Source organism: Onychostruthus taczanowskii, unplaced genomic scaffold (assembly GCF_017590055.1).
Source record: "Onychostruthus taczanowskii isolate IOZ18803 unplaced genomic scaffold, ASM1759005v1 scaffold65, whole genome shotgun sequence".
In the NCBI taxonomy this organism is placed as follows: Eukaryota; Metazoa; Chordata; class Aves; order Passeriformes; family Passeridae; genus Onychostruthus; species Onychostruthus taczanowskii.
In genome coordinates, this window is record NW_024504233.1 from 1,155,428 (window position 1) to 1,169,514 (window position 14,087).

At 42.7% G+C, this 14,087-nt stretch overlaps 1 protein-coding gene across 1 annotated transcript in view; it reads right to left on the bottom strand.

Moving 5' to 3' along the window:
• VAV3 (vav guanine nucleotide exchange factor 3) overlaps nt 1-593 on the bottom strand; it is a 149,337-nt gene extending 148,744 nt beyond the window's left edge. Inside the window, exon 1 of the mRNA XM_041420770.1 lies at nt 327-593. Coding sequence (XP_041276704.1) covers nt 327-530 — 204 coding nt within the window. The 5' untranslated portion in view covers nt 531-593. The remainder of the gene's footprint in view (nt 1-326) is intronic.
• Between the last annotated feature and the right edge of the window lie 13,494 nt (nt 594-14,087).

Here is a 14,087-nt window from a genome sequence, read left to right on the forward strand (position 1 = left end):
AGCCCTCACGGAGGTTTCGGGAGCCGCCAGCCCGGCGCTGCAGCTGCGCCCTGTCCCAGCACCCGGGACGGGACGCGCCGAGCCCGGGCTGGACGGCCACACGGCGCAGGGAAGGTGCCCGGCCAGGACTGCCCCGGGCTCGACTCACGCTCACCGCCCTGCAGGCGCGGAGGCTCCGGGCTGCAGACAGGCAGCGGCCGCATCCCGCTCCCGCAGCCCGCGGGTCCCGCTCCGCGCCGCCACAAGTCGCAGCACGCGGAGACCCCGCAGGCAGCCCGAAGGGCGCGGACACGGGCAGCGGACAGGGCTGGGGGGAGCGGCCTCACCTGGGACATCTGAGGGCGCAGGTTGATCTCCTTGAGGTTGATGGAGTGGCTGCGGAGGTTGTTGAGCAGCTGGCAGAGCAGGACGCCGTCGCGCAGTGTCTGCGCCAGGTCGAAGACCTGGGCCGTGTCCCAGGTCACCCGGTGGTTGGGCGGCAGCACCTTGCAGCTGATCAGCCACTGCCCGCACTGCTTCCAGGGCTCCATCTCCGCCACCGCGCCGCGATGCTGCGGCCGCGGCGGCCCCTGCTGCGCCCCGCCGCCGCTACCGCGGCCGGCCCGGCCCGCCCCGCCCCGGGAGGCGGCTCCGGCAGCTCCCACCGCCCCTCGCCCGCCCAGCACGGCACAGCCCGGCCCCGCGGGAGGGTGAGCGTGTGGCCGCCGCCTCGCCCCGCGCCGGGCAGCTCTCGTGGCTCCGTGAGGCTGCTCGTCTCGTCTGCTCGCCCGGTGATGGCACAAACACAGCACCTGCGACACACAAGGCAGCTCTGACAGGCAGGTGTAGGTAGCGGCGCAGCGGCATGTTCTCGCTTATTGTCAGTCCTTTGTCCTTTCGCTAAGCAGACAGCAGAGCGCTCAGAAGAGGTTCAAGCAGAATGCTCTCAGCGACTTCTAGAAACGATAGAAAACACATCATGGCATAGCATTGTTTTCCCATCTGTTCTCCCCTAAAGTACTTTGCAATGACTTCAATTTAATTTGCATTTTAAATAACGTTTACAAATATGTAATAACTTGCAACAAGCATTCAGACAACTTAAAATAAAAACAAAAAAAATACAAGTGATTTTAAGTTACTGAGTGTGGCAAACTCTATAACCAGAAACACAAACATCAGAGTTCACAATATCGTCTAAAACTCAAAAGCTGTTACTTCTTCTTTATTTTTGAAGCAGTGCTGGAAATTTAATTTCTAAAAAAAAGAAAACAACAAAAAAAATCACGTAAACTCTTTAAAACTACTATTAACATTTATGGGAGAGGGGAAAAAACCCACAACACACAGTCCACGGTGAAAAAGTCTTCCAAGAGCAAAACACTAACATGGTTATTCAAGATAGTCCACAACTATTGTTGGTTTCCACATCTCCTCAGTTAAAACCTTGACATTTATTGTTGTCTGAGCTCAGAATAATCCCACAAATGCTTTTAATAATTTCTGAAAGAATTAATACACACATTATGGGAATTCATTTCAGAAACTGAGTCCTAGCAAGTGATTTGCATGTAAGGTCAATATGCTAATTCACTTTTTTCTTGCTCTAAATAGGCAGTATGTCTGCTATTCCAGGCAGTTTCCTGAGCAGCACGGGCCGCAGAACACACCACAGGATAACTCACCATTTTGCATTGCAGGCAGTAAAAAAGACAAAGAGAATCATGGCACAAAATGTAGAATCCAGCTCCATAATCTGGAACACCTGTGCCACTGGCCAGCAGGGGTGGGATGAGACAGGTGTGACTCCTTACCTCGTTAGAAGGCACAAGTCAAGGTCACCTGGGAACGGCATTTGTTTGCACTCTTAAAGAAGCACAAAGTTGCAAACACCTGGCTTAGTTTTCAGCCCTCTGGATGCGTTATCTGGGCTGGAAAAGCAAAGAGGCTCCCGGGTCTGATCCGTGCAGAAGGAGCTGACAAAGCCTGCCTGACGTGTCAAAGACATGTTAACAGAAAGCAAACTCCAGTTAGCAGCAAGCAGTTCTGCATGAATCAAAAGAGAGATCCTCATTCCAAAGGACTTGTGACTGTGCAGCTGAGCTTTAAATCTTGAAAAGACTCTTACATGGGAGAGTGTGACATTAGGTCGAGTTGCTGCAGTAGTGCCTCCTTCCCAACAGGCCGCTCCTGCTCAGTGGCCAGCTGGGCAGTGACAGCCACACAGCTCCCATTTCTCAGGAAATGTGAACTTGCTGTTAAACAACCTCAGCCCAAACACTGGACCACCAGTGACAGGTACGTCTGCCTCCTCAGACCAACATTTGGTTGTTTTATGCCTGAACTGCTGGAGGAGAGGGCAGTTTGCAACACAAACATGCTATCAAAGTATCAGACTGCTTGCAACCAGGCAGAACTAGAGAGAATTTCTTTCCTAATTGAAATCAAAAGGGATTGAAACTAACAGTTTGCACTGTGATCATCTGGATATCAGCATCCATCAAAATGATCATAGAGCAGTTTGATCAAGACTACAATAAACACTTTCTCATAGAAATATGTTTTTATCTGTGACTGAACTCAGATAAGTGAGTAGAATTGTGTGCCCACAAGCTATCCACTCTCAGGCTGACAGCAACCATAACACTGAAGCAAATGCAGAAAGCAGAAAAGCAAAATAGATAAAAGAAACAGAAAACCATCTTCACTACATTATCCACATTCCTACTTCAGCTGCCTCCAGCCAGGATTGGTGGTACAGCACCCTGAAAGGAAAACAAACAGCTGGGATGCCTTTGCAGAGATACAGAAAAACAAGCACTGTTCTGATTCATAAATAGCAAGAAACACTTCAGGCTGGTTGCTCAAATTGATCTAATCTTTTTTTACATGGTTAATAGGAGCAATCCAAAGCTCCTTAATCCAAACTTTTCATCTAAACAATAAATATGCTTTAAAGGTGATGACTGAAGTTCTAAATAGCTGAAAAACAAACACTGCAGTTTTAAATTGTTTCTAAGTCATAGGATGCTATAGCAGACTATTAGAACTAAATTTCACTGAAAAAACACTGGTTTCTCATGTAATTAACTGAGCAACATTCTTCCAAATGGAGAAGAATTCATATAACCATAAAAATTCCAGAAAAATAGTTCTCTACTCAGAATTACATGCTTCAAGAGAAGGGAAGAGGCAAATGGATTCAAAGCCAAAATTCATGGTTGGCACAGTCTTGCTACAGTAGAAGGCAGAAATATTTGCACATTCACTTTTCTAGTCTCAAAGTACTCTTTAACAACCTTCTTCAGCCTCCTACATTGTCCTCAGTCATTTACTGGAAGGGGTTCAACTTTTCTTTGAATCCTAAAATTTGTTTATGTTCAAAAGCTTCTTTTACATGAGCCTTTTTTAAAAAAAAAGGGGGAAAGAAGGAAGGAGGGAGGAAGGAGGGAGGAAGGAGGGAGGGAAAAAAAGATCAAAAAGAAAAAAGAGAAAAAAGTCTATACTTCAAATATGAAGTACTTTAAATGAACCAGTTGCTGAAGATACACTGGAAGTTTGTCCTCTTTCCATGTTGTTCTTCTCCCCATCCTGCACAGATGGATCTGGATTGAAAGAGGGGCTGATTTACAGCCACCTCTGTCCATCTTCTGCAGTTCCACTAGGCCTGATCTGGCATACAGATCTCAGCTTAGGTTTTCACAATTTTCAATGTAGATCACATATTTTATTTTTAACACATCAATAAGCCATTTGCTGATGCAGTATTTTCTTTGGATTTTCTATAAAGAAAACCTTTCAGATGTACATTCCCCCTTTCAAAATACTGTAAAGTAGCAACATAAAAACAAACAAAAAATATCTTCTTAAAAGAACAGCAAACCTGAAGGAGAACTGTTCCCCAAAAGGGGCACAAAACCCCAAGGTTTTGCATGGTTTTTTTCTTCTTCCAGGAGACAACTGTCTCCCTACTGGGGACATATTTTTTTTCTTTATTTGTATCCTGTACTGCATCCTATGAAGGTGGCACTTCTCCAATTCTTTTCTTCTTGTTTTACTTAAAACAAACAAAACCAGCCTACCTCAATTTGTTGAATAAGCTTTTGCAAGCTTCCTGAAATAATTACTTCCTGGTATCACCACAGTTACTGTATTTAAACTACTTGTGTTTCTCAGCTTGGGGAAAATGAATAAATGAAATACAGCTAATAAGAAATCAACATGTACACACATTCCCTCTCCTTCAGTTACTCTTGCAGATAAAATAGTGGCCATGCGCCCTAGGCACAAATCCAGTTTGTGCAAGGTACCAAACAAGGATAACAAAATGGTAGATCTCTTCCCAAAAAGAAGCTCCTCACTTCCTTTTCCTTCCTACTCCCTTTACCAATGCATTCATCAGTTCTGGTGCTTTAAGTTTTCCTGCCTTGTGATGGTTGCTCTTGAGTGCATATTTAAATGCTACAGAAAGAGGGGCAAGCACAAGCAGAGAACTGTTCTCATTTGTGGGTACCAAAGGCCCACTGAAGTCTTGGCTGAGCCAGCCATGCTCAGGGCTCACATCCCAGTTAGACCCACTCCATTACATCAGTAAAAAAATCTGAGTTTCACCTTAACTGCAAATGAAAACGTAGTTTTGTGTCTTGGCCATGTCTATCTTTCTCACATTTGGATACACATTGAACTACCACTGCTCCTGGCCAGAAACCTCCCTTGAGCCTCTTTCCTTTTGGCTGGATGGGAATAACAGGCAGGTGGCCACAGTCCAGGATTTCATAAGGAGCCTGCTTATCTTGCAGTGCAAGTAAATGAGGATAAGAGGGCTGACCAGAATTCTTCAGTAATTTCTGGCTGCTGCTGCTGCACATGAGTATCAGCATGGATCAAGATCTCTCAGATGCATCTGGCTGCATCCTATAGCTACAGGCTCCAGTTTCAGAATTACTTTGGGAACTTTGCTGCAGAAAGTGAAAAAGCAGCACTACTTGATTCTTATTAATAATTTGTGTTATTGTCTTATACTGCAATACCACCTGAATTTCAGTAAAGCATTATGTTTTGCTTGAAATTAGTGTTTCAGGTTAGCATGGAAGAAGTAAAACAACTGATCTGAAATCTAAATGAAGCATTGAAAACAAAAGAAAAATTATAAAAAGGAAATAATAAAGTAAGATAATGTGTGGAGCTCAGTATTACATTTAGTTTTCATTAAAAACCTGGAAGATGTCAAGAAATTACTTGATATATCAATGTATAGGTAGTTATAAACTGAAAGGAATTCTAAACACTAACACACCAAACGAACACTAAGACACTGTTCTCAATAAAAAATTGCCTGAATACATAAAGTGCATCTGAGCATTTGAAGAATCAGTGTTGCTGCAAGGCAAGATCCACCCAGACCAGTCAATGTGAAAACAAGACATTAAAGCAGTCCAAGACCCTGCCTATCTCTAACAACTAACTACCAAATAATCATGTTAATAGTTGAAGGCACTGGCTCACCTCTTCTGATAAAAACCTCCTTTTTACTGAACTTAACAGAAATTTGTCCCATTTTACTGCACAGAATCCTGTGTTGAATTCCTAAAATAGGATATTTGACTTCCAGAAGGCCAAGTTTCATCTTTGTAAAAACCATTCATACAAAAGGAGAAAGCTGTTGATGTGCCACCTGTTTGTGCTGAAAAACAGGGAAGGCAGACTAAGGCAGCCACTCACCTCCTGCCAGAGGGAAGCCATAGCATTTATGATAAGGAAAACATTTATGGGCAGGCAAAAAAAAGAAATTGTCCTGTATGACTTTATGTATTTTAATCACAAAATCAAAAAGACTTCCTAAGAATCCAAGCAACTTGATATAGTAAATAAATTAGTAGCCTTCCTCCTGTTTTTTTACCCCTTTCCCCAGTTCATCTCCATTTCTCATCTTCCACAGGTTGTTTTCAACAGTCAGATGACTATTTCAAGGCAAACCCAAATCAGATTACAGGATTACAGGATAGAAAAAATTCTCCTCTTTGCTCAAGACAGAAGGAAAATAGATGCTGACAAAAATAGTTTTTTGGTCTCAGGTGACAAGAAAGTGGTATTTTTATCAGGAGTCAAGGTGTTCAAGTGCATATAACCAAGACATGAAAAGCTAGACACTGGCACAAGTCAGCCCTAAAGCAAGGAAAAGATTTGAAGGGTGGGGGGTGGGTATGTTTTTTCATAGTCTACTCAGTACCTAAAACCAAGAATCCAGAAAGGTTTTCCCCCATGAAAAAAGTGATCAATTGCTGAAAGTGTGACACTTACAGGAAACACTGTGCTCTGGATGAGGTCTGAATATATAGAAAACCAAGAAAAAACTTCACATTCAAATAAAAAAATCTATACCTAAAGTTTGGAAAAACTGAAAAGTCCCATTCATTAAATACCTACTCAAACAGTGAAAGACTATGTGGAGTCATGTTTCTAACTCTCTTACTATTAGAATATTTATTTTAAATTACTGCTATTAGGCAATTGAATTTTTCATATCCCGAAGGCACAATTTACTAGCAGCCTCTAGCCTCATGCTGGGTTAACTGCTAGAATAAATAGGGCAGTCACACAAAATCTCTGAGACACTGTTCCAGTTTTCCATTTACAATGTTAAATCTGTATTTACATACTTATCTAAGTTCAGTAAATAAAAGATTCCTTTTATGCTTAGAGTCAAAAATATTAATAATTTTTAACAACAGAACACTCAAATTTATTTTTAGAGAACTCAGCAGGCAAAATATTTCTAAACACTCAGTAGGCAGTGGAGCTTAATCTCTAAAGTTACCCATACTTGTCTCACCTCAAGAATAAAGAACAAATATTTCAGAACATTCTGCTACCTATTTTTTTTCCCACCTTTTATAAGTGAGTGTACCTGGTTATTGTTTGTCTAATGAGGCTGGGCCAACACTAGACTGCAAATCAGCAGAGATTTAAGAGATAAGGGGCTCTTTGTTCAGGCCATTGGGATTGAATTTGCATAACCGGACAGCCATGCTAAACAAGAGTCTTATGGGCCAAGGAACCTTCACCTTCAGAAAAATAAACCATCACAAGCTCAGGACAGGAATCCTCAGATGTCCTCTGAATGTTGTCTACTTCCATGTCTGCAGGCTCAGTTTTAGACGTGGTGTGAGACCCCGCTCCCCCAGGTGCCAAGAACATTTATTTGGAAAAAAATCAAACACATCTCATCCTACGTCTTGAATTTTACTGTCTAGAATCCCCACCTCAGTTGAAGTCAGTGGTATCTATAGCTGCCAGTAACCTGGGTTATAAAGCTGTAGATCCAAATTAGAAACCATGTTAATATGGCCAGTAGTGTCCTAAATCAACCACAGACAAAAATTATCCTCTGTCTTAAGACATCATCTCCCATCCATTATGCTGATATCAGAACTTTCCCAGTCCTGGTTGGGAAATACTGCTCTTGAGATAAAACTATCAGAGTGAAATAATTATTTAGAAACAAAAATATTGAAATTCAGATCTACTATATAGATTATTGTTAGAGATTAATTACCCTGCTCTCGCTATATTAGAAATTGTGGCAGAAGTGTGTCTGTTTAAGGCACTTGAGATTTACCCATCCAATGAAAATACCAAGCAGAGGGGCATGAGAAGTATGCCTGTCATTAACTGCCCCTCTTCCTGCTGCACTGGAAAGTGGACTTCATAATATCTGACTAAAAACAAAGAGCCACACTGAGAAGTTTCTCAGGGGTTCGTTGTCAGGTATGTTATACCTTAAAAAAATCATGAAACTGCTGTAGAGAAGAAAGAAGTTGCTTTGGTAGCAAGGTGCATTTATAGCTTCTTAGGTTTCTGTGAGCTGAGGTCAGTGGTCCATATGGCAAACCCAAGTTGTAAAACTATGCCACCCTCTCCCTGTTATTCTTAAAAAGCAGTACCAGGACTAAAATAGGAGTGCAGGTCCATTACTGCCTGCAAAAAGTCCTACAGTTAACTGTGGCCTATCTATAAACTTGTTTTGTGTTCTGTGAGCCACCATCTATCTCATCCTCAAGAACGTGAGGGATTGCCAGAAAAAAAGCTCACTGAAGAAGTAAAAAGGTACTTCTGGAATGCAACAGCTAAGAAGCAATATTCTGTTAGGATGCAGGTTGTATTAAAAGCACAGTGAATACAAACACAGCTTGCCTTAAAGAGCTTGTGAAGCTAATATGGACTTCAGTTCAGCAAGCCAAAGGTCTAACCACCCTCAGGTATAGCAGAGGTGTCTGCTAAAAGACTGATCAAACAGGCAAAACTGAGAGAAAATTCAGTGTCCAAACATCACTTAACTTGCCTCTCTCATTTTTATTCTTCCATGTTTCCTGCAGTCAAACCTTCATAAACCACTGCAACTTGCACACAGGGTTCAACCAAAGGAAACAAAGCTGAAATTAAACCACCTATGTACCACACTGCAGCACTTCCCCCACCCCGTGTAAAAGGCCACTTTACAAACGAGCCTGAAAATGTCAATATCCCAGACACAATTTTAATGGCAATAAATGGCTTACATGACATCAGAAGGCTTCAGGTCCAAATTAGATAAACTGATACAAAGTATGTTTTTTTGAGGAATAAAAACATGCCAGTAACAGAAAGACACAAGTATGACCAGCACAAATTCAACGCCAGCAAATGCTCTCAGCATGAACTGGAGCAGAAACTGATGCTGCAATAACAAAAAAGATACTTTCCCTTGCTCCAAGGGAGAGGTGTTCCTACCAATTCAGTTCCCAAATTACTGTGTTATAGTGCCTCCTTCACTGGGTTTACAAATAGGATGTATAAATGCATGCAGGTGGAATTACAGAATTTGATTTGCCGGCTCTTACTTCTCTCGTTCCCAGGAGGTACCAAGGGCAGATGAAGCATGGGCAAGGCCCAGACAAAGGTCTGGCAGCAGGGAAGCTATCCTGGCACGCAGTCCCTAAAGCAGGAACAACGCTGAGCAGACAGGAGGGCCGAGCCCCAGGCTGGCCACTAAGAAGCCCCGGAGGTATGCAGAACACCTGAGGAAGTGATGCAAGGCAAATCAATAGCCATTCCCAAAAGCCAGTCTTTAGTCTCCCGGGAAACTAATGGCTCCCAGGTGTCTCAGCCAGAGCTTAACTGCTATGGCACCCAGTTGTGCTAAACCAAACCTCCTCGAACAGAATTCATGTGGGCATACGGAAGGCCCTCTTGGGTGTCTAAGTGAATATAACATAGCTTAAATTTGTCTGAAAGCTGTTGTTGAAGTGTTTTGTCATTGGCAGGTTTCCTACAAATTTATCTGCCCTGCTAGTTTATCAACGTCATCCTCATATGGAAATAAAAGGGTTTGGTTTTTTTCTCAAACGCTTTATGTGTTATAAATGCAATAAACCAAGGATTTGTAGTGATCCAGAACTATCGAGAATGATAGATACTACAGTGATAATAGATGCCTTTAATTCCACCAGCTGTGGCATTCATTCCCTGCCGCTGGAGACAGCAGAACTATGGACAGCAGTCACTCGGGAGCCCTTGTTTGCAGGTGGTGCATATGTAAAGAGTCTACCATGAATCTGAAAAGGCATCTGAAAAGAAGCACGTTTCAGCCACCCGGGTGGTGAAATGCGCTATGTTTGAGCACAGCTGATAAGGTGCAATTCAGCTGCTGTTTGGCTGGCTAAGTAAGCACTGCCTTGCATGGCAATGTCTGATAATGAGGTCCCAACCCGTAGCTCAGAATTCCAGCCCAGTCTGCAAGGATGAGAGAGAACTTACAAATCCACTACCATAACAGGAAAGAATGCAAAATGGATTTTTAAAGGATACAAAAGTATATGCACAATGATATGCTTGCAGTGTCCTTTTGCTCTACAATTAAAAATTAAATAAATATTTCCAATAGTATGACCCATCTACCACCATTTTCTCCAAAACGACAGTGTGGCAAACATTGAGTTGCATAGATCGAAGCAAGTTCCCCTTCTAGATAAGAACAACACTGAAAATGTTTGGCATGGTCTCTCACGCCTTCTTGAGGAGGTGTCCTGCGGCACTCTCGGGTGGGAGCTGTGCAGCACAGCCCGCAGCCACCTGCCCATGTGCCCTGCAGGGCACGGCTCCTCACCGCCCGCTGTGCCAGCTCCAGCACAGCTCCAGGGACAGGGTGCAGCAGGAGAATATCATCCTGCACAGCCTCCACTTGTGCAGGATGATATTCTGAAGCCAGCTTCGACTTGTCTTGGCTTCCCACTGTAGGATGGCATTCCGAGTGAGGAAGGATTAGCTACCTACAGAGCGACAGTGGCCCTTTGGATGTCACATTTCTCTACAGCACGCTAAAATGCAGGACTGAAGAAGATGACAGTCCTCTGCAGCAACACTCACCACACACAAGAGCCACAAATTTCTGTTCAATTTACCATTAGCTACTTTTTAAATATTTCTTGGCATATAAGAGGTGTTAGTTGATATTTGTTTTGGAATTCAGGTACCCCTGAAAGGAAACTTCTGAATTTCCTTTCCATTTTCAGGATGCTTTTCTCATGGAGTTCAGCATAAATCTCAGTTTCCCTTCAAAGACCCCAGGCAACACATGTAGGTTTTTGGAGGGGTTTGGTTTGGGTTTTTTTCCTAGGAGTGAAGGTGGGACATCTGGGGAGAGCACACAGAAAATCTTATCTAAACACCTTCAAAGCAAGCAGTTAGGGTCTGGTTGCTCATTTCATGTTCAGGGCCTACAGCTAACAACCCTCTGTATGTGTCCACAGCACTTGTAGATACTGAGATAAATTTATCCCTGGTGAAAAATGCTAATTTCAATAGTTATACTAGGCATGAATTTGAGTCACTATGTCCTTTCAAAATGAGCCTGTTGGGATTACAGGACTGCAGTTAAACTCAGATATAGCAGTTAGCAAGATCAAGGCCACTGCTGGATCACAATTACAACTGAGAAAAACAAATGTACTAATGAGCTGCCAGCCAAACATATGAAAAAGAAGAGCAATTTTAAGTATCAGCTATTTGTAACAGCATGCTCATACTTGGACCTCAGCTACCTTAAACAATCTGGAAGTTCAGCATAATGATTACTCTAAAAAAGGAGAAAAAGTCCATGTGGATAATAGTTGTTAGGAGACAGTTACATTTGAAACAGATGGTAAAAAGTGTCAGTTTGAGGCAAAATATAGATTTCCCTTCTGTTGAATAATTAATGAAAAACTCCTTTCCCCCTACATACATTGTAACTGTGGGACTGAATGGTCTCCGTTTAATAAGGCCTCCTGTATGAGCTCAAGTCACCTCTTACAACCAGACTTTTTTCCAGGGCTGATATCCATTGTGCTCTCTCTCTCTCCTGAACTTCTTCCATGAGACAAATTCTGTTGTGTCTAATCAAGCAGAGCTTCCAGTGACAGTAATCAAGACAGTTTGATTTAGCAGTACAGCCTCCTTTTATCAGAGAAATCCTGACTCCACTGAAGGCAGCTGAAGCCTTGACATTGACTTGAGCCAAGCAGACATGCCATGTGCTGAGTCCCTCCTCTTCAATGAATTGTATCCCTCTACTGGTTTACACCAGGACAAAGGGTCATTTTCTCAGAAAGAATCCTATTTTCAAGTATTTGAATACATTCACTAGAAATGTTCAAATACACCCGAACTAAAAAAAAAATTAATAATGCAACCAGCTCTAATTTCAGGGATAGTATCCTAATATTTAGAGCTTCTTACGATACCAACTGACATGAACTATTGCCATTATGTTCTTGCATGTGTTTCATAACAGAAGGAGGATCTGGGAGCCTAGGATGACAGGGAAAAAAAAGGAGAAAGTGAGATAAAAAGAGAAAAAAAGAGAAAGTGAGATAAAATGAGGGAAAAAGGAAGTGGTCAGAGAAAGGCCCTAGAGAGATTATGCTTTAACTTACCAAAAGATGAAATTTCTGATGTGGACAAAGTGGTGGGGCATGAAAGGACATTGGAAGCCAGCAGGATAATGCCTGACTGTAGTGCCAGCCCAAGCAGAGCATGAGTAGAGGAGAAGGCAGCCACTTCATACTTTCTCTTAATTAATGCATTTAGCTGCAGTATTTGTCACAAAGTACTGGGTTTGTGCAAACCCGGAACTAGTAGGAACTCAAAGCAGTTGTCAAATTCTGTGTGTATTCGGAAAGTTAAGACCCAAAAGTTACCTCTGTCTCCACAGGCAGGGAGGCAAACCCTTAGAACCACATGATGCAGACAGCAGGGAGCTGCCAGCTCAGCAGAGCCTCTGTAATACTTTGAATCTCAACCTCTGGCTCTCCCGCACTGCCAGGGCTTGCATCCCTGTCAGCTACAGTCCCCAGGATCTCAGGGAATCTAGCTGTTTTCTGGGAAAGGATGGAATTGTGATGAGGATGGAGTGGTATGGACTATTTGCATTTCCTTACCATGCTGAGATCACAACTAAGGCGTGTTTCAGTCCAAAGTTATAATTTTTTAAAAACAGGGCATTACTACTTTTCCTCACCAGTAAGGAATGGCTGTGGTATCTGGAGGGAAGGCACCATTTACAGTGCAAAAACAGAAAAGAAGGCAAGAGCCACAATTGTTCATTTCTGGCTGGACTACATGAACTCAGCGGTACAGCCCAGGATACTGCACTGAGCTCATGCCCTTGCTACATTAAAGGTTTATAACTAGAGAAAGAGGAGGTAATTAATTCATGTTCACACAGGGAGGGCAGATGGAAACCACACCTTTGCTCCTCTCTCTGCTGCCTCTCAGCCCTGGGGCAAGACTCCAGAGTCCTGAGGCATTGCTGCCACAGGAGAACAGCCAGCTCAACTGAGCTCACGAGCAGAACACCCATCACTGGTTTATGGCAATAAACACTGGTGGGTGAGATGAAGCTTCCATGGTCCCTCTTACATTCACCTTGGCTTCTGCAGTTAGTGATAAAACATGATTTCACATCAGAGGGCATTTCATTCATTCAGTCCATGCATGCAAATGCCCTTCACCACAGCAGACATGGAGTACGGAAATACAAGCAATTAAACACTAAATGTTTAGTATGGCTGTCAGAGTAGTGTAAACAGCTCTTCCTATTAGCTCCTGTGATCCAGATCCTGCCTGAAATTAAATCTTAAATCTCCTCTTGGAGATTGCATGCTAGCAGATTTCTTTGTATAATACAGCTTGTCTTCAAACGTGTGCTGCATAAATAGCTCAGGGAAAGGAAACTAACTCTAAGTCACATTTGTAAATTATTTGATCATGCTATTCAGCATTTGCCAAATCCCCTCATCTTTCTACAGACAAAGAGAGGTTTCCTGATGCCCTACGATCACAGCAAATTCTTTCAAGAGCAATCCCATAGCTGACAAGCTGCAGCCCCTTGTAAAACACAGGCAGGCAAACAAAAGACATCTGATACAGATGACTCTGAAGAATGCTGCTGTAAACCAGCTGTATTAGTCTTGCAGAAACCCTGAGCTACTTCTCATAGGTAGTTTGCCTTCAACTCTCCAACAAGGACTAGAAGCTAATGTAATGCTGCTGCAACTTTACAGAAGATTCTCTTTTTAAAGACAATGTTTCTAAGCATCTGGTTTCCCTAGGCAGATTGTCTGCTGCACTTTGCCTGAAGGCTCTTGCACCATCCCTGGGACAGGCATGACCAGCCAGATCCTAGATCTCAGGAATAAACAAACTTGATGGATACAAGGTCAAGCCAAGTTTTGCTCCAGACCAAGCTGAAGAGGCTGGAATTACACTGAGAGTGGTCCCTCTGCACTGCACTTTGTGTAGGATTCTGCAATGATCCTGGCTTTTATCACATGGGCTCATAGCAAGGCTTCTTTGGCTTTATGGAGTTGTCACAGCTTGCTTATGAAACAAAATTCATGTTGAAAATAAGGACTATTTGAATCCTTGCAGTGACCACAGCTCATGTTTAGTAACACTATTAGCATGAGACCCTTGTAACGTGATGCTCCTTTTTAAGATACTGTGATTAATTTTTTTTGCTAAAATTCTTCCCAGGCCCTATTCTATTATGATAGATGAGCATATAAACATGCAAAATTTATCATTTCATA